At 51.9% G+C, this 19,731-nt stretch overlaps 1 protein-coding gene across 1 annotated transcript in view; it reads left to right on the top strand.

Moving 5' to 3' along the window:
* Window positions 1-19,731, top strand: part of LIMD1 (LIM domain containing 1) — a 66,366-nt gene that overhangs the window by 17,502 nt on the left and 29,133 nt on the right. Inside the window, exon 2 of the mRNA XM_021683064.1 lies at window positions 12,640-12,741. Coding sequence (XP_021538739.1) covers window positions 12,640-12,741 — 102 coding nt within the window. The remainder of the gene's footprint in view (window positions 1-12,639; window positions 12,742-19,731) is intronic.

The following is a 19,731-nucleotide window of genomic DNA, read 5'->3' as shown; positions in this document are numbered from 1 at the left end:
GACCCCAAGCTTGGAGGTTCCATCAGCCTGGTCTTCTTTTCCTTCTCTGTCACACCCTTTTCCCCCTCTTTGGCGAATGCATGTTTAAAGCATTTCTAAAATCAGCCTTGTGTGATTCTAAGGAAAACGCAGGATTTTATTTTTTCCTTTAAAAAAAAAAAAGGATTTTCTTTCTGGTTCCTATCTGGTTCCTCATGGTTAGCAGTGGCTGTGGCTTTGGGCTGTGGTCCGAGGTGGGGGCGTCTCACTGCTCTGGAATCACTTAGGTCAGAGCCCCGCTGTGCCTCAACATCCCTTCTGAACACAGTGTGCGTCCTGAGCTCAGCCTGCTCTGTTGTCCATGGTTGGGGTGCGGGATGGGATCCTGGTCCAGATAAAAGGACATCAGTGGAACACCTGGTAAAATCCATAGAATTTGGGGCGCCTGGGTGGCTCAGTCGTTAAGCGTCTACCTTCGGCTCAGGTCATGATCTCAGGGTCCTGGGATTGAGCCCCGCATCGGGCTCCCTGCTCAGTGGGAAGCCTGCTTCTCCCTCTCCCGCTCCCCCTGCTTGTATTCCCTCTTCTCACTGTGTCTCTCTCTGTCAAATAAATAAAATCTTTAAAAAAAAAATCCATAGAATTTGAATAAGGTCTGTAGATCAGTGTATATACATATATCCATATATGTATGTATACATACACACATCTGCATACAGGCATGTGTTAGACCAGTGTTAATTTTCTGAATTTTGGTAGTTGTATTATGATCATACAAGACAATAACATTTGGGAGAGCTGGATAAAAAGTATATAGGAAGTCTTTGTACTACTTTTATAACTTTTTTGTATGTCTGGATCACGTGAGAAGACCCTGAAAGGTGAATGACCTTGGAGATGGCGGGGTGGCGGGGGCGGAGGGTGCTCAGCAGCTCACGCATAGGGAGGCGCTGGTGCTGAGGCCTCAGGGTGCTCCGAGGACTTTGAACTTCTCCTTTAGGCATCAGAGGCTGAGAATTTCGGAGCCAAAACATGATGTGGTGAATATACATTAAATTTTAAATATTCTTTAATCTTAAAAAAAACCCAACCTACTACTATTTCTGAATATGAAGTAATATCTTTTCATTGTAGAATATTTGAAAATAATGCAGGAGACTTAAAGAAATAAAATAAAAATCATAACTCCTCCTTCTCAGCATATCTTCATGTATAAATATACTAAAAAAAAAAAAGAAAACAGTGTGTTGCATACTGCATGGTGGTCTCCTCTTCCTTTTTTCATTTAACATTGTATTATGAGCATTTTTCATGTTCTAAGATAATTCTATAGAACTGTGTTGTCCGATACATGGGACTATCCAAAATTAAATTTAAATTAATTACAACGAGAGGCGCCTGGGTGGCTCAGTCGTTGGGCTCAGTCTTATTTTATTTATTTATTTTTAAAGATTTTATTTATTTATTTGAGAGAAAGAGAGAGAGAGAGATCACAGAGGGAGAGGGAGAAGCAGACTTGCAGCTGAGCAGGGAGCCCGATGCGGGGCTCGATCCCAGGACCCTGAGATCATGACCTGAACCAAAGGTAGACGCTTAACCGACTGAGCCACCCAGGCCCCCCACCCTGCCGCCAGTATCTGATTTTAGAACATCTTTCCCCCAAAAGTGAGGCCTCCCCCGTTGGCAGACACTCCCTGCCCCCTTTCCCCCAGTCCTAGGCAGCTGCTTATCTACTCACCCCCTCTGTGCGCACCCATTTTGGGCTGCATCTTTGATTTTTTTTTGCTTAGGAAAAATCCCGTTAACAATTACTGGGTCAGATGGCGTGGAGGCTTTTTAAGGCTTTTGCTCCATGGTGCCATACTGCTGTCCCGAAGGCTGGTCCACATTTAGGCTTGCACCAGCACCGTGTGCTGCACCTCAGTGATGCTGTCATTGTTTCTTGTCTTTGCCGGTGAGTGACACGTGGCATCCCGTGTTGCATGTGGCTCCAGGCAAGGGGGAAAACTGTTTCCTGGGCTGATCAGATCTGGGAAAGGTGCCGGCAGTGTCGGGTGGAGACCGGCAGTGGATGAAGGACGGAGGAGGGTGGCGTGCCCCAGTGGCTGCCGGAGCGGGGCTGGGGGTGCAGGGCCTGCTCGGGGGCACCTTGAGCTCTGTGTTCCAGTGGGGAGCTGAGGGCAGGGAAGGATTGAGGCCGGAGAATGGGAGTGCCCTGGGGCCAGCTGGAACCCGTGGGCAGTCTGGTGAGGCGAGCTCTAACCTGCAGGGATTAGGAAGTTGTGATAGAAACTTCCTTCCCCACTGTGATGAAGTGAAGCCATTGTTGGTTTTGAGCAGCGTTCAGAGTGAAGAAAGCAGGCTGGCGCAATGACCCCATAGCCCAGAATGGCCTTAAATACTTCCTTTGTGGCATGGGGAACGTGTCCGCCCTTGACCCTGGAACTTCAGGTGCCTGGGAGCAGGGGCAGAAGCAGGGAAGGCCTGGGATGCTGGGTAGGAGGACATTGGTTGTGTTATCTCCATCGATGGCTCTCAACCTTGGCTGCCCTTTAGAACCATCTGAGAGGCATTGGCTATGCCCCCAGACTGGAACCAGAGTCTCTGGAGGTCGTGGTAGAGAATGGCCATCGGCATGGGGGGGGGGTCAGGGGCCTAGCACCCACTGCCTCCAGGGGGGTTTGTGAGCTTCTGTGTGGCCGGGAGGAAGACTCTTGCCCGGGTCATTGGTCCAGCTCTGCCCCAAACACTTGGCCCCTCTTCCAGAACCTGTTGTTGACCACCCAGGTCCACAGGCTGCAGCCTGTGGCCAAAGAAAAAGCCTTGTTCAACTTGTGTCCAGAATAACTCGTTCCCGTGTGCCCCACGGAGACCTGCCCCTTCCCTGCCAACCCCCAAGCCTTGACGGATGCCCTGACCCCCTCCTCAATCCCTTTCCAGCACAGTAGGTGGGTCCTGGCTGTGCGATCCCACATGATGTGCAGCGTCTGGGCAGAGTACGGAGGATGCCCTGGGGTGGGAGCAGCTCCCCGAGGCCTCCCTCCCTCACTGAGAGAGGTGCAGTCACCGGGACGGGGCAAGGCCCAGGTGGGACCTGGGAGGTGGGGGGTGTGCAGGGCCCTATGGGCTAGCCTGATGGAGCCTTCTTATTTCAAACCTTATCATACCAACAAAAGGCCCCTCCTTGGTCATCACCCAGGTTGGCTGTGCGTTCGGCCGAAGGAGGCAGGAATCCTGTTGCCGAACCTCACGCTGAGGCTGCTTTGCTGGCCTCCGTGTTTGTCAGTCCAGCCTTTGCAAGGGAGTGTGGGCAAGGTGCCGTGGCCCTAACCCTAAGTCGCTTTTTGGCTCTGGGTGCACGGGAGATCATTTAATCCCAATTCGGGATAACTTACTTCTCGGGGAACGCTGCCCAGGCTGGGTGGTGTCTGCATTGCATCAGTTATTGGTTCTCGAATAGTTTTCCTGGAACTCGGGGCAGAGTGAGAGCCGGCTCGGTGCCACCGAGGCCAGAGTGCTTTCCCTTTCGTCTGTTCTATGGATTTGAGGTTCCACTGATTTTTTTTGAGAAAAGTTTCTCCAGCTTTAAGCGCTTTGCGAACCCCAGCTGTGCAGGGAGAGGCGGGCCCGAGCTGTCCGTCACCGGGGCCCTCAACACGGAGCCAGAGCGGCGGCCGTGCTGGTAACAGTGATCATCAAATGCCAAATTCCTGGCGTAGTAACGCTTTTTGTTTACTTCCGCTGAATCGAAAAGCTCCTTTAGTAAGGCCCGTCTTACTGCTTTTGGCTTCTTCAGGACATTACCATGCATCAGTGTTAGTGGTACCCAGCCTTTCTTCCTAGCACCTGGAAGACTGTATAGAAAGCTCTGGACCACTGCCCGAGGCCGTGCCCCTCCCCCCCACCCCCCAGCCTCCTGGATGACAGGTCAACCTGGGAGGGGCCCATCAAGGGTGGAGGTAGGGGCCCTGTCTTCCAGGAGGTTCTGCCTGGAAGGAGCCCCAGGAGACTTGAGCCCCTCCCAGCAGGAAACCTGGCCCCTCCTGCAAACCCTCCAGCCCCTCGTGAGTCTGGCCTGCTGCCTGAGGTGCTCGATGTCTGTCTGTCTGCCCCTGTCCTTCCTCTCTGGCACCGCACACACCTCCTGGTTCAGAACTGCACTTCCTGTCGCCCCCCGTGTCCCAGGGGACCGTCGGGAGTTTCCCTGCGTCCAGCCCAGCTGGCTCCTTGCTGTCACATTCATCATCCCAGCTGTACACATGCCTCTGGCTTTCTTACCTTTTCCGGAACCTGCATCACCCTCCCCTCCCCCGCCTCTGCCTTTTGGTTGCATCCAGTGCTTGTCTGGTACTTCCTCTGCGTTCCTTCTGTCTGTGGGGCTACCAGAACAGCAAGCCAGGTCTCCGCCCTCAGCAAGCTTTTTTTTTTTTTTTGATAGATAAGAGGAGACGTAAACTGCTAGCCCTACCTGGGCCACAAGCCATGAAAGACAGGTGGACGAAGCGCTCGAATAATCCTTGGTGGCTCTCGGCCTCCTGTCGTACATCATTTAAAACAGGAAACTGTCCCTAGTCCTTGCCCTTTCCTGTGGGAATATTATGATTTTTAAAAGAATCCCAGACGGCCACTTTGGAAGGCAGTTGGACAGTTTTTTGTTTTTTTTAACGAAACTAAACACACTCTTACCATACATCCCAGCAATGTTGCGCCAGGGTGTTTATCCAGATGAATTGAAAACACGTCTACACCGACGTCTACTACGTGGATATTTATAGCAGCTCTATTCATAATCGCCCAAGCTTGAAAGCAAGCAAGATGTCCTTCAGGAGGTGAGTGGATAAATAAAATGGTGGTCCGTCCAGACAGTGGAATCTTCTTCGGCGGTGCTAAAAATAAATGAGCGATCAAGCCATGAAAAGACATGGGGGAACCTTAAATGCATATTACCCAGCAAGAGATGCCAATCTGAAAAGCCTACATACTGTACGATTCTACTTCCATGACATTCTGGAAAAGGCAAAATTATGCAGACAGGAAGAAGATCAGTGGTGGCCAGGGGTTGGGGAGGGAGGGATGAACAGGGGGAGCACGGAGGATTTTTAGGGCAGTGAAACTATTCTGTGTGATACATGATGGAGACGTGTCATTATACAATTGTCCGAACCCATTGGATGTTCAACAGCTCACATAATAAATTACGGACTCCGGTGATAATGATGTGTCAGTGTAGGTTCATCAGTTGGAACAAATGCAGCCCTCTGCTGGGGGATGCTGATAGTGGGGGCAGGCAGTGCATATGGGGGGGCAGGAATATACGGGAAATCTGTACCTTTTGCTCAATTTTAATGTGATCCTAAAACGGTCCTAACAAGTAATTTCTGTTAACAGAAGTGCCAGAAGGAAATCAGCCAAAATGATAAATGTCATGTTAAAAAAAAATCTCCACCCCAATCTATTGATTATTAATGATCTTTCAAACACCCACCCCGTTCCCCAAGCTCCTGCAGGAATCCCAGGACCCCAGGCCACATCTCTGGTCAGGGAGTGGTGGCTTTGGTCTCCACCTCAGAACTGCAGCCAAGAAAGGGCTCTGCTCCCCCCAGTGAGCTTTATTTGTGGATTTGCGGTGCCCCAAATATGAAAACATGAAGTTTTGAGCCCTTGGACCTCTTTTCTTCCTCTTTACTCTCTTAGTCCCTCTTCTAAATGCAGCATGTGGGGGCGCCCGGGTGGCTCAGTCATTAAGCGTCGGCCTTTGGCTCAGGTCATGATACCAGGGTCCTGGGATCGAGCCCCACATCAGGTTCCCTGCTCGGCGGGAAGCCTGCTTCTCCCTCTCCTTCTACCGCTCCCCCTGCTTGTGCTCTCTCGCTCTCTCTGTCAAATAAATAAATAAATAAAATCTTTTAAAAAAATAAATAAATGCAGTGTGTGGACTAGAGGGGACCCGGTGTCTACTCAGCCCGACTTTGGGCATTCTAATAATCTTTGAATGTCTGTTTCTTTGCTTGTAAAATGATGATAATGTTCTGTGGGACTGTTATTAAAGGAAGAAACAGGTATAAATTGTGTCCCACCATTCTAAAGATAGAGTCACAGGCCTGGATTAACCTCCTTCCTGAGACGACCAAAAAACCACCAACAAACAAAAACCAGACCAAGTGTATGAACCAAAGGTGTTCAGGACACTGGACATCAGGCAACAAAGGATGGTGATTCTTGAGAGACGGGAAGCAAATGAGGCGAGCTGTGTGGTTTGCTGTTGCCTTGATAGAGTATCCAGGCTGTGACACAGGGAAGCTGAGGCAGAGCCGGGTGGACTCCGTGTGTTCAAATGCAGCTGATGGTCCGGGGAGGTGAAGCAGCCGGAGTTAATAGGACTAGCAGAATCCTTACAAAGCATGTATCTGATAAAGGACTTGTGTCCCCGTTATAAAAGTAATTCTCGGGGCGCCTGGGTGGCACAGTGGTTGAGCGTCCAACTCTTGATTTCAGCTCAGGTCATGATCTCAAGGTCATGGGATCGAACCCCGTGTCGGGCTCCACGCTCAGTGTGGAGTCTGCTTGAGATTCTCTCTCTTCCTTTCCCTCTGCCCCTCCCCCTCTTCAAAATAAATAAATACATCTTAAAAAAAAAAAAGTAATTCTCATAGCTCAACCAAAAGAAAAAAACAGGCAAAAGATTGGAACAGACCCTTCACTAGAGAAGATACAGGATGGTAAATCAACAATGCGAAGTTGCTCAGGCACAACATTGTTCGTCACTAGGAAAAAAAATGAAAATCACAGGGAGATGTCACTATGGACCTAGTAGAATGCATAAAATTAAACAAACTGTCATTGCAAGTGTTGGCAAGGATGCGGAGAAACTAGAAGTCTGATAAACTGCTGGTGGGGCTGTACGATGTTAGAATTTCTCTGGAAAACAGTTAGGCTTCTTCTTAAAAAGTTAAACGTACACTTATTGCAAGACCCAGCCATTCAACCCCTAGGTCTTTCCCCGAGAAGAGAGGAAACACATTTCTATACACACACTTGTACATAAGCAGCTGTATTTGTCACGGCCCCAAACTGGAAACATCTCGGATGTCCATCCATAGGGCAGCGGATAAACGCGTTGTGATATATCCAGACATGGGACACTCCTTGGCCATGAAAAGGAATGAATGCTTTGTGCAGCAACACGGAAGTCCTCAAAATAATTGTGCTGAGTGAAAGAAGCCGGACAAAAGAGAGTACATATTTATATAATCTCTAGAAAATACAAACCAATCTGTGATCCCAGAAAGCAGATCAGTGGTTGCCTGGGGAAGGGAGGAAGGAGGGAGTGCAAAAGGAATGGGGAGGTGGGGAATCTTTGGGGATGGCGGGGAATCTTTGGGGATGGTGGGTGTGTTCACTGTCTTGATTATAACAATGATTTCACTGGTGTCTATAGCTGTTGAAGCTCAACAAATTGTACTCTTTATTTATTTTTTTTTAACTTTTTTAAAAAAGATTTTATTTGTCAGAGAGAGAGAGAGCGCGCACGCAAGCAGGGGCAGACGGAGAAGCAGGCTCCCCGCCGAGCAGGGAGCCCGATGTGGGACTCCATCCTAGGACCCTGGGATCATGACCTGAGCCAAAGGCAGACGCTTAATTGACTGAGCCACCCAGGTGTCCCCAAATTGTGCAGTTTAAATGTGTGACATTTATTATATGTAACTTCTATCTCCTTAAAGCTGTTTTCCAAGAGTCATGCTGGCTACGGTTTGGAGAATGGATTTTAGGCAGTAGGTCTAACTGCAAGGGGGAGAAATGCATATCCCTCTCTCTAAACATGTAATTCCTTCTTTCCCTCATGTTCTTCCTGGTTTATGAGCTCAGATGATTAGAGTAACATGTGATGACATTTTCCTTCTTTTTCCTCTGTTAGACGTTTCTCTAAAATACTATAGCTAAGGGGCCACGTGAAAGCAGAGGGCTCGAGTAACCTTTTCTCCTTGCTGAGCCCTGCCTTGCAAGGACCCACTTCTGTCTCTTCTCTGTACCTGCTACAGCTCACACTCACAGTGGGCCCACACCAGATGTGGGGGCTTTCCCACACCCACCACCTCTCCGACACCAGCACGCTGTCCCAAGGTTCCATTCAGTTCTGACACTAGAGAGTGTGGGTGGCATAGCCCCCATAGACCAAGGGCTCAGTCCACAAGACTGCCCTCACATCAGCTGCCATCACAAGTCCAGGTGGTCACCTGCGCTTCTGACCGGCCGCCTGTAAGTCAGAGTCCCCACGGTCCCCTCCTCGAGCTCCATCATTCGTTAGGACAGCTCATGGACCTCAGGGACACACGTCTACCATCTTATTTTATAATAAAGCGTGTGCCAAAGGATAAAGAAGAACAGCTGGATGAAGGGCTGCATAGGGCGAGGTCTGGGAGGGTCGTGAGCACGGGAGCTTCTGCCCTGTGGAGTTGGGGGGTGCCACCCTCCCGGTACGTGGATGCATGCACCAACCCAGAAGCTCTCTGAACCCCGTGCTTTGGGGATTTTTATGGCAGCTTCATGTAGGCATGATGGATCATTAACTTCTTTTCCAGCCCCTCTCTCTGCTCTGAAGGATGGGGGTGGGGGCGAAAGTTCCAAGCTTCGAATCATGGCTTGGTCTTCCTAGTGACCAGCCCCCATCCGGGACGTTCCTATCACCAGGAAATTCCAAGGGATTGTGTCAGGAACTGGGGTCAAAGACCAAATATTGGAAGGAACTGGGGACAGAGGCCAATGTGTATGTTTCTTCTTATTTCATAAGCCGGAGTCCATCCCCAGCCCTGGGCACTTAGTGAACTCAGTGCAGGACCGCAGGTGAGATCGGTCAGCTCTCCTATCAGAGGTGGCAGATTCCAGGTTCCTGCGTCCTTGGCTGACCATTCCCCGAGGGCAGTCACCTTGCTTCCCGTCCCATGGCCAGCATCTAGAGGGAGCCTGGTTCTGAGCCAGTGACAGAGAAGCCACTGTGGGGTGGGTGTCCCTCCAGGAGGGCAGGAGGGGCCGTGGTTGGGGTCCCAGGTGGGAACACAGCTGTGTCCCGGGGATAGGGCAGAATGGGAGGTAGGCCTGGGCGGTCAGTGGGAGCTCTGGGGCAGGGCTGGGCTTGGGTCCGAATCCCTAAGCAGGTGGTGTGTTGAACGTGAAGAAGGACACCCTCTGAGTGTGGCAGGAACCGCCACAGTTGCCAACCCGACAGGGATAACAGGACCTTTGGGTTAGAACCTGGGCTCGAATCCCATCTCGCAGACCTACCAGCCGTGTGCCCTTCGGCAAGTTACAGTGCCTTTCGAGAACTTGGGTCTGAGAACGGGGTGACAGCAGATCCTTTGCTGGATGGAAACTCCCGGCGCGGGGTCGGGTAGGTGCATTATTCCTTAGAATATTAAATTTCCTTTTTTTTCTTTTTTCCTACCAAAGGAAGACTAGACCTATTTCCTGCCCATGACGTACTTTTCTATCCATGTACCACAAGGCCCAAGGATGAAATACTTCCCCACCTACTTGGCTTCTCACGGGCCCTTCCTCACTCCGTGACCGACGGCTGGGAGCACAAGCAGCTTCCTTCCTCGCTTTTTCCCCTGCTGGGCGGTCAGAGGACGTGGGCTGCAGGAGTCCGAGTCAGGCAGGGGGAGGCCAGAGCCCTCGGGTGGAGAGGAAACCAGAGGAGAGCTTTGCTGGGCAGGCCACGGCAGGCATGGAAGGCCTGGTGTGCGTGTGGCGGGAAAGTCGCAGGAAGCCCCGAGAGGCCCATGCACTTGTCCTTGGCCACTTGGTGATGCTTTCCGAGCGGGAAACGGCAGAGGGGTCTGACTTTATTCCCCGGACCCAAACCAGGGGAGCCCACGTCCTCATCGTGAGTCGGCAGCATCCTAGGGACTCAGGAGATGAACCTCGCCTTTCCTCTTTGGTGCCCCGTCTGGAAGGCCAGCCCTCGTCCCACACCCGCCCTGTGTACAGAGGAAGGGCTGCCCATACCACGGGGTCTCCCGGCTCCTCCGCTGTCTGCAGCTAACATCGCGACAGTGGGTTAAGCCAAGAGGCCACCGTGATCAACAGGGAAAGGGTGATGTTGCCTCGGGGGTGGTTCGTGAGCAGAGTTAGAGCCGTGTTGCTTTGACATCCCATCCAGTCTAGGGATGGTCTCCTTTGTACTCCAGTTGCTGCCTGAAGAAAGCAGCCTTTGTTGCTTGTTGTAGGATCTGGAGTCAGGTCAGTAAGGGGGCTTGGGATGGGTGGTCTGGAAGTGGATCTCAGAATGGTATGATTAATACCTTGCCAGTTCCTGAGAGTTGATGTTTTGGGAGAGAGCGCTTTTCTTCATTATCACATGTGCTGAAGATAGGAGGGAAGGGCCCTGGGGAATTTTCTAGGGTGCTGGAAATGCTCCGTATCTTGCTTAGGGTTTGCATTACATAGGTCATCTGTCAAAACTCATTGGATGGTAGACTTATCGTTTGTGCGTTTCACTGTTTATGGATTTTTATCTTGGAAAAAATAACTATAAGCAAATCATGAACTCTTAGTGATTTACAGGCTGACGTGCTTAGGGATGAGGTGGACTGCTGTCTGCACCTTGCTTTAAAATGCATCAAAACTAAGATGGGTTGTTGGATTTATTGACAGCAGAATGTTCACGATTGTGGAATGGGGGTGGGGGGAATATGGGTGTTTCTCCTATGTGATTCTTTCAACCTCTCTTCTTGTTTGAACATTTCATAATAAAATGCTGAATCAGAAGAACTGCAATAACTACTACTTTGGTTCTCTAGAGCTTTCCATAAACGAATTCCCGAGACAGCTAGGTTTCCTGGCTGACACCCTACTCTTCCTACAGACGGCCTCACCTACTTTCCCAGGGAGTGTTGGTGAAGCGAATTGAGGGCCCTTGGCTTTGTGTGCTCTCTGCGAGGCTGGTGTGGTCAGTGTGGGTGCATTTCACAAACCAGGTGTTAGCTTGGACCTCCTTGAGGGTGATTCAGTCCACCACCTTGAATCGATAGAACTCTGAAACACGGGGCTTCCTACCCTGTAGGCAGAAGGCTGGGGATTCGCAGCCTGAGAACAGCCTGACCCATGGGAACCAGAGTTAGAAGAGGGTGCCTGAGCCCCCTCTGACCAAGAACGCAAGCTGGTTTACCCGCTGGACACTGGCGGGGAGCTAGGGTGTGTGTGTTCAAAAATCTTAACATTATACAATATATTTAAACATATTCAGATGCTTTTTTGACACTAGACTTTTTTTTCAGCTATAAAGTAACGCCTGCTCTTGTAAGAATTGTTTTTTTAATAGAGAAAAGGCGAAGAAGTAAAACCAACCATAATTTTATAACCTCAAGAAACCACTCTATATTTTGGTATATTTACTCCCTGAATTTTTTTTTTAAATCTCATGCATCGTTTCTATAATAGTGATGTTTTTCATTTGAGGCTAATGGAGGAGTTCTTTGGGAGGGAGGCCCCAAGGCCCTCCCTCCTGTGGACTGGCCCAGAACCTGGTTCACTGCCGCAGAGATTCTGGGTTGGTCTGGACAGAAGGACTTCCAGCTTACTCACAGGGTCCGATGCTGGGAGGGCCCGAACTTCTTCAGGAGCCCAGTGGAAGCACCTTCTAGCCAAATGTAGCAGCACCATTGTATCCGTGTCCGTGTATGCCTGCTCATTGAGCGCTTACGAGTGAAGGGCGCTGTACCGAGCACTCGGGGTGGGTGCTCTCCCGGGAACCCTGCGAGGGGCTGCCATCATCCCACCTCACAGATGAAACGCCGGACAGCAGGGAGTTCCGATGATCTGCCCTAGTCACACAGCCAGCAGATTGTGGCGTTCTAGTTCAAGAGCGGGCCCTCCGATCGGCAGTTTGGGGCGGAGGCGACCAATTCTGGAAGTTGGTGGTTTGCTGAGCACCCTTTATGGCCGCTCCTGGGAACACGCAGGGCAGGTGGAATGAACCTCTTTTTCCGAATTGAGAACTGATGCTCAGAGAAGTTACCAGGTTAACTCACACCACGTGGGAAGCGGGTGGGTGGGAGGCTAAAGGTTAGAGCCTGTTCCATCATGTTGTCTTCAGAGCTGGAGAGCAGAGCGGGAGGGAGGCCTGGGGACTTGAAGGGACAAAGGGTGGGTGTAGGGTGCCCAGCTGGGGAGCCCGTGAGCAAAGGCTAAGAGCCGGGCACCAGCGGGGCTTGTGTGGAGGTGAGGGGCAGGGAAGAACACTGTCTTTGCGGTCTGACAGACCTGGGGCTGGGGGCCTGATACTTTTGCAAAAAGTGAGGATAGTCAACCCAATTGGTTCCCATCGAGAATTGGAGGAAACAATGTTGAAATTGCCCGACCTGCGTGCTTGGCATATTGGAATCACGGGGCAGTTTTTTGAACGTCGTCTGATAAACGGTGGGAGCCTTTGAAAGGCTTTGGGCTGGGAAGGAGGCTGACAAGGCAGAGATTTTCTGAATATCATGCTCGTGTGGAGGACAGCGGTGGCGGGGGGGTGGCTGAAGACCGGCCTGGTGGAGAGAGAGAGAGATCTCAAAGGAGTAATCCACAGGATTTGGTGATGGGCCAGTTATGGGGAGGGATAGGCATCTCACTTTGTTCATTGGCTTTTTTATGACTCACTGGCATGTTCTTGCCTTTCAGGAGCCTGTGTGAAATGCAGCAAAGGGGTGTTTGGGGCCGGCCAGGCCTGCCAGGCCATGGGGAATCTCTACCACGATGCGTGCTTCACCTGTGCGGCTTGTGGTAAGTGTGTGTGGAGGCTCGGTGGGGGGGGGGGGTCCTAGGAACATGGGGACCGAGAAAGGGAGGACAGGGAAGAGCATCCTTCCTGGAGACACTTGACCCAGGCCTCCCGTGGTCCCACAGCAGGGCAGGTCCGTGTCCTTTAGAGTCGCAGCACAGGGCCCGTCAGAGGAAGGGGACTGACCAGAGTACCAGCGATTGTCTGGGGCCGACCTTGGTAATGAGTTGAGTGGGTTCAAAGCAAACTGTAATAACATCAGGTTTGTTAATGCGTATCCGAGGTCTCAGCAGGGTTGTGGGGGGGAGAGCATTGGGATTCACCACCATCTGCCCTATTGTCAGTTACCTCCCCCACCGTGGGACCAGCCAACCCAACGTTACTAACGGGGGCCCTGTTATCACTCCGTGACCCCGCTCTGATTTGGAGGCTGCTCTGTGCGTGTGAAGTGTGAGTGTGTGCATGAATGCCCGTGTGTGCACACCACAGAGCTGTCCGGGCCTGTGAGCACGCTCAGCGGGCATCTCTATCCTGTACACGTGCAGTAACTAAAGCAGCAAATTAGGAGCCTGAGCTCAGCCTGTGCTCAGCCCTGCAAACTGCTCGTTGAATTGACGGCAACCACCGTGGAAGATTCTAACGCGTTGCCGGATGTTTGCCGAGTCTGACCGAGTCGGGAATTGAGCTTGGCTTATGGTCTCTACCAGAGATTAATTTCGAGGAGCTTTTTTAAGAGAATGTCCTGCTGATTCCTGCGGTTCTAGATTGAGGCTCGCAGCTATTGATTCAAAGGAAACATTACAACAAAGCCAGAGTGTCATCAGGGACAAGGGGGTCTTGTTATCTGGCCCCAGGGTTCTCGATCCTGGCCGTTCATTAGAATCCCCTCAGAGATTATTATAAGAGCCCGCGATGCCCCAGTCCCACCCCGACCAGCAGAATCGGAAGCTCTAGGGGTGGAATTTCCAGAGTGGGCAAGAGTACTGTTCATGTCTCCTCAAGTGACTCCAGGCCTGAGCTCCTGGCTCAGTGCCAAGCCCTTCAGTGTAGACGCTTCTGGAGAAAGGAGGAGGGAGAGATTTGCTTTCCGCTGTTTTGTGGCACAGCCGGGAGCTTCCTGATTCCCAGGGTAAAAGTAACGAGGTGGGCATGGAGCTGCCCCCCAGCCTACCCAGCAGTGACTGCTAGGGCTATGCCCGGGTTCAAAACCTCCTCCTTCCGTCCTCACTGCGATTTCCCATAAACGCGTGTCCGAGAGTTGATGGCTGGTGCGCCGATCGTTATTCACCTCTGTAGGGAAAATTGTGAAAGCCTTTGAAATGGGTCAAAAGTCTGCTGAGCATCCTCAGCGGACATGTTGGCGTTGTCTGGGGTTTGGTTTCTCCGGGCGCCTGGCGTCTCCTTGTCTCTGAGCCATGTGGGTTTTACCATCCTGATAGCAGACCATACACGATGCTCGTCCCTAACAGTGCACTGTGCCTACTGGTGATGCAGCTGACTGCGGCCCTGGGGAGACTGCTTTTGCTTCAACTAAAAGTGAACTTATTTCAGCACTTCCAGTGCCTTCACAGCTGGGGTTCTTTGCACTATCCCCGTGGTACCGTCTTACTGGTTCCCGCCTTAGCTTGATGAGTGATGTTAAATCTTTGACCATGTTGTCTGAGTCTTAACTGTGCAAGAGTTGTGATCCTTCTTCTTTCTAGGAAATTATCTTTCCTTTTTGGCTCCCGCAACTGTTTCTCAATATCTGCTGTTTTCCAGGGAAAAAGAAAATATTATGTAGAAGCTGGTTTTCATCTCGAGCAATTGCCACTTGAACTAAGAAAGTTTTTCAGGGGTGGGGGAGTACTGGTGAGTCCGTCAGCGCATGACTAACTATCAGTTCCATAATGGGTTGAATTTATCTTCAAATGATGACAAACACAGGCACTTAAGGAAAACACAGCTGGTTGGGGGTTTTCTTGGTCTAGCATCTAAGCCCTTGTGTTCTGCTTTCTGTCGTAATGCTTCCTATAATTTGTCACAAACTGAACTCTCTTTTCCGCCTCTGTATCTCTGATCACACTGCCCCCTAGAATCTGCTCTCCCCGCTCACTTCATACATTTAAGTTCTGTCCAGCCGTTAGGGCCCAGCTCAAAGGCTGACTCTTCCAGGAAGCCTTCCCTGTTCTCCTAGCAGGAAGAAATGGCTTTGTCTTGAATTCGGCAGGCCCCGATGGCTGTCACGTAGACTGTGAGCCACACTCTCTGGGGCGTGGGTGCCGGCAGGCCAGGCCCTAGAACAAAAGCTGCTGTAGGAATGAGGACAGAGACTCCATTCGAAAGTGCATGCTGCACATTCCTGTTCCCCAAGGGGCCTGCACCACTCCTGTTGTGGGTAAACACATGGCTTCCTTTGCACTTGTCGGGGGCAGTTGGAGATGCAGGCAGTTGTCTGAGCAGCTTCTGTTGGGCACTCGAAGTAATGTGCCTTTGTTCCGTTGACTTCTTGCTGCCCTGTAACTCCCTTCAGCAGAAGGAGGCACCTGGGCCCTCCATGTCCTGGTCTGGCAGGTCCTCAAGTGTGTCTGTGAACACGGTCGCCGTGCAGACAGCACTTCTGGGGCCGGGCCCGTTCCCTCCTTTGTCGGCAGAAGAAAAAAAATGGGGGCCCAGAGAGGGGAAGAGAATTTCTTAAGATAAGACCTAGCGATGGGGCCAGCACCAGAATCCAAGGCTCCTGGATCTGATTAGCTTTGCATAGCCCCGTTTTTCTGGTCGGTGAGTGTATCTGTTAGTGAGCGTGTAGGTGTGTGTGTTTTCTGTTTTCCCATTTCGTTATGAAAATGATCCAGCTTACACCACCACAGAAATAGATTTCTATACGTACGCACCCACTCCTTGGATGTTACTGTTGCTTTATGGAAACAGAATGTCGGGGTCCTGTCTAGGACATGCCAAAGGGGCACCCAGCTCCCCTGGGTCCTTATCCCACACACCGAAAAGGAGGACACTGAAACAGAAAGGTCTAGAAGGCTGCGGTGGGAGTCACGGACGCCAGCAGCCAGTGCCGAGGTGCGGTGCTGTGCTGGGGGAGGCAGAGAGCCCACCTCATCCGATGAGACCGTCTGGCCCGGGACAGCTCCCGGGGGAGCCGTGGGAGCTAGTGGGAGATGCTCTTCCGGAGGCTTCCCTGCAGCCTCCCACACCCTGTGTCCTGAGAGGACCATAGGGTGTTCCAGTCCTCACGCAAACCCATGCCTCCGTGGATGGTGCACGTTCTCCAGGGCCCCATGCGTTTCCCTGCCCCCTGGCAAGAAGCAACAACGTTCCGTTGAGCTGTGGGAACAACAGGACAGACCACAGAGGGAAGTTCAGGGGCAGGGTCCTAGTACGTGAGTCCAGCACAGATGTTTTTACTCGTACGTTTTTCCTTCCAGGTTTTGCCCAAATGTACACGCAGTTTGTTTTTTTTTTTTTTAAGATTTTATTTATTTGCGAGAGAGAGAATGAGAGACAGAGAGCACGAGAGGGAGGAGGGTCAGAGGGAGAAGCAGACTCCCTGCTGAACAGGGAGCCCGATGCGGGACTCGATCCCGGGACTCCAGGATCATGACCCGAGCCGAAGGCAGTCGCCCAACCAGCTGAGCCACCCAGGCGCGCCAGGATTTTTATTTTTAAGTAATCTCTGCACCCAATGTGGAGCTTGAACTTATAACCCCTGCTCTAACTGAGGGGTTGCATGCTCCTCTAACTGAGCCAGTTGGGCATCTCTTTATGGTTGTGATTTTATTTATTTATTTATTTTTTTTTTTTTAAGATTTTATTTATTTTTATTTGAGAGAGAGAGAATGAGAGAGAGGGAGTACATGAGAGGGGGGAGGGTCAGAGGGAGAAGCAGACTCCCCACTGAGCAGGGAGCCCGATGCGGGACTCGATCCAGGGACTCCAGGATCACGACCTGAGCCGAAGGCAGTCGCCCAACCATCTGAGCCACCCAGGCGCCCCATAGACAATTTTTGAATTGGGTTTATTTTTTTTTTTTTAAGATTTTATTTATTATTTGAGAGAGAGAATGAGAGACAGAGAGCACGAGAGGGAGGAGGGTCAGAGGGAGAAGCAGACTCCCCGCTCAGCAGGGAGCCCGACGCGGGACTCGATCCTGGGACTGCAGGATCATGACCTGAGCCGAAGGCAGTCGCCCAACCAACTGAGCCACCCAGGCACCCTGTACGCGCAGTTTTTAGAGCTGGGATCGTGGCGTATAAATGATGTTCTGTCCTTTCTGATGAAACCTGCCACGAACTCATCCTTACTTCCGCAGCCTCCAGACTGGTGGTCTGAGCGGTCACAGAGGAATCGACTGCTTTGTGCCACCGTTTTATGGCCTGTGGCTCGGGTGGCGCTTGCCGGTTGTTACATGGAGCCCGCCCCCCTGCCCGAACATCTTTGTTCCCCTGCATCCTTTTTCCCTCTGCCAAACGGTCTCCTTGGTGCTCGTCCCAGAAGGATGCATGCAGGGTGCGGTGTGGGGGCGTTTGTGTGGTTTGTTAATAAAGTCTCTCCTTTCTCCGCGGCTCCTTGGGCGGCCAGTGTGTGTGGTTGCCATGGAGATGTGTGCTGGGGGGGGGTCTCCCTTCCCCGGCTGCTCCTGCCCACCCCAGTGGCAGTGCCCTCAGCTGGGGCCCTCAGGAAGCCGTTGGCACAACGTGGAGCAGGAGGAGGGTCAGTGCAGAGGGCAGGCCCAACCTTGGCATTCGGCCACACTCCGGGTCTGACGCTGCGTGTCAAGTGGCCTGAGGAGACGCTTGTGCCCAGCTGTGGCTGAGAGAGGTGCAACAAGGAGGAAGAAGGGGTGTGGGTCAAGGGCCCTCCTCAGCATCTTCCAGAACAGACCGTGAGGGAGAGGCCCGTGTCCTTGCTTGAGGCAGTTTTGGGTCTGAAACGTCAGATTTAGTTCATTTGGCAAAGACGGAACAACTCCCATCCTGGAGTTCAGGTGAAACCTGGTCGCCATGTCCATGTTCATGGTTGTTGTGATTTTTTTTGTCTGCATGAGTTGGGGATGATGGATCAGATAGGAGAGTTCACATGCCCTCCTGTCCTGAAGCCCCCAGAACACGAGGGCCAGAGCCTGGGTGTGGGACTGGGAGGGGGGGCAGGCAGGTCCGGGCCGATGGAAATTGTGCCAATACAGGCCTGAGCTCAGAGAGCGGCCACGGGGGGCCGGAGGGGTCCACGCAGGAGACCATGCTGGCATGTGCAAGTCACGGCCAGAGCAGGTGGCTTTCAATGCCGTTGCTGGTGCTCCCGCTCCAGGGTGGGGGGTGCGCTGTGACGAGCCCGTCACGCCTCCGGGAAAGCACACTGTGAGATGAGGAATAGATGCTGTTGCCCATCCCACCTTCCAGAAACCACACACTGGTGGCTGTTAAGGATCGTGAACGGACTTCATAGTGAAAGCTCACCCCTTTAGACCCGGTCAGGCGAAAGTCTGTCTGAGTTACCGACAAGCCTGCATCTAGAACTCTCAAAAAGTACCATTTCATTACTTCAGGTAAAGGGAACAACCAGCATTAAGCCCAGCATTGTGGAACAGAGGTTCTTGAATAAATCGGTAGTTGGTGACTGATAGCACATCATCCAGTAGGTTCTGAAGTAGGGGGGGATCTGATGAGTTTTTTTTTTTTTTTAAAGGTTTTATTTATTCATTTGAGAAAGAGCGGGAGCGAGCCTGAGCGGAGGGGAGAAGCAGACTCCCCGCAGAGCAGGGAGCCCGATGCGGGGCTTGGTCCCAAGACCCTGGGATCGTGACCTGAGCCGAAGGCAGACGCTTAACCGAATGAGCCACCCGGGTGCCCTTCTGTTTTGTTTTTCTTATGAAGTCTGAATACTGCCCCCGAGATCGTGTTTACCTTTTTTTTTGGACTTTGAATACTACTTCGGCCCCCCGCGTTTGAAAATGCTCACAGATTATGAAATAGTGGCGCTAGCATTAGGGAGGTCTTCCTTTAACTCTCAGCCGCCCTGCTTCCTTAAACCAGTCATCACAATATTTATCAGCTGCCTGTCGGCTGACCGCACACCGAGCCCTCCCCCCACGGGAGCTCGCTAAGTCCTGGGATGCTCCAGGGAGTTCAGCATTATTATCAGCCTCCTTTTGCAGAGGAACAGACAGATTCCTGGGAGTGTAGTTTGCTTCCGCCCCTGTGTTAGATTATCTCCGCTCGGAGGGACCGTGGGCCAAAGAAAGGAAGCTGGCTCTGCCCCTGGGATCTAGTCCCAGGGCTGTGTGATGGCAAAGGCTGGGTTTTCGGAGACTTTCTGGTTGCGGGTGCCCCCAGGAGAGCAGCCGGGGACTCGGATTAGGGGAGAGAGGACCCCATCTGTAGCAGGATGCACCCACAGCACAGACGAGGATTGCAGGCTTCGATGCCTGCATTTCTGAGCCATTGAGTCATGCCGATGTTTCTTGTCGCATTCAGCAGTTACGGGTAAGCTGAATGAGTCAGCTGTATCTAAGGAAAAAGCCGGGGGTCAAGAATGTGAGAAAGGAAGAATGGGCACGTCCTAAAGGAAGCCGGTGGGCGAGGAAGAAGTCAGGAAGCAACAGAAATAGACAGGCTGGGGCCAAGGGCCGTGTGGGTCAGGAGAGGGCAGAGCGGCGACCTTGACTCAACGTGGGGTTAGAGGGTCTCTTGCGTTCGTCGCTAGCAGACCCAGTTCTGCAAGGGGCACCCACACTGGGGCCGGACTGGCTTTCCCAGCTCAGACTCTGTAGGTCCAGTCAGAGGACGAGACTGTCAAGGGACCGAGGGAAGGCATCAGATCCTTCATGCCTGTGACACTGGCAGGGTCTGGGATATTGGAGCACTGTACTGTCGAGGGCAGCTCCAGTGTGACCTGCACCTGCTTCCCGCATCGACATTCCGGGTGCCCAATAGCACACGCACATGGCTTGGGGTGGAGATCTGCATTCTCTTCCTTCAGGAATCCCAGACCCAGGGTGTTAC

The sequence above is a fragment of the Neomonachus schauinslandi genome, chromosome 1 (genome assembly GCF_002201575.2).
Source record: "Neomonachus schauinslandi chromosome 1, ASM220157v2, whole genome shotgun sequence".
Lineage (NCBI taxonomy): Eukaryota > Metazoa > Chordata > Mammalia > Carnivora > Phocidae > Neomonachus > Neomonachus schauinslandi.
This window is presented reverse-complemented; position numbering and strand designations above follow the sequence as displayed.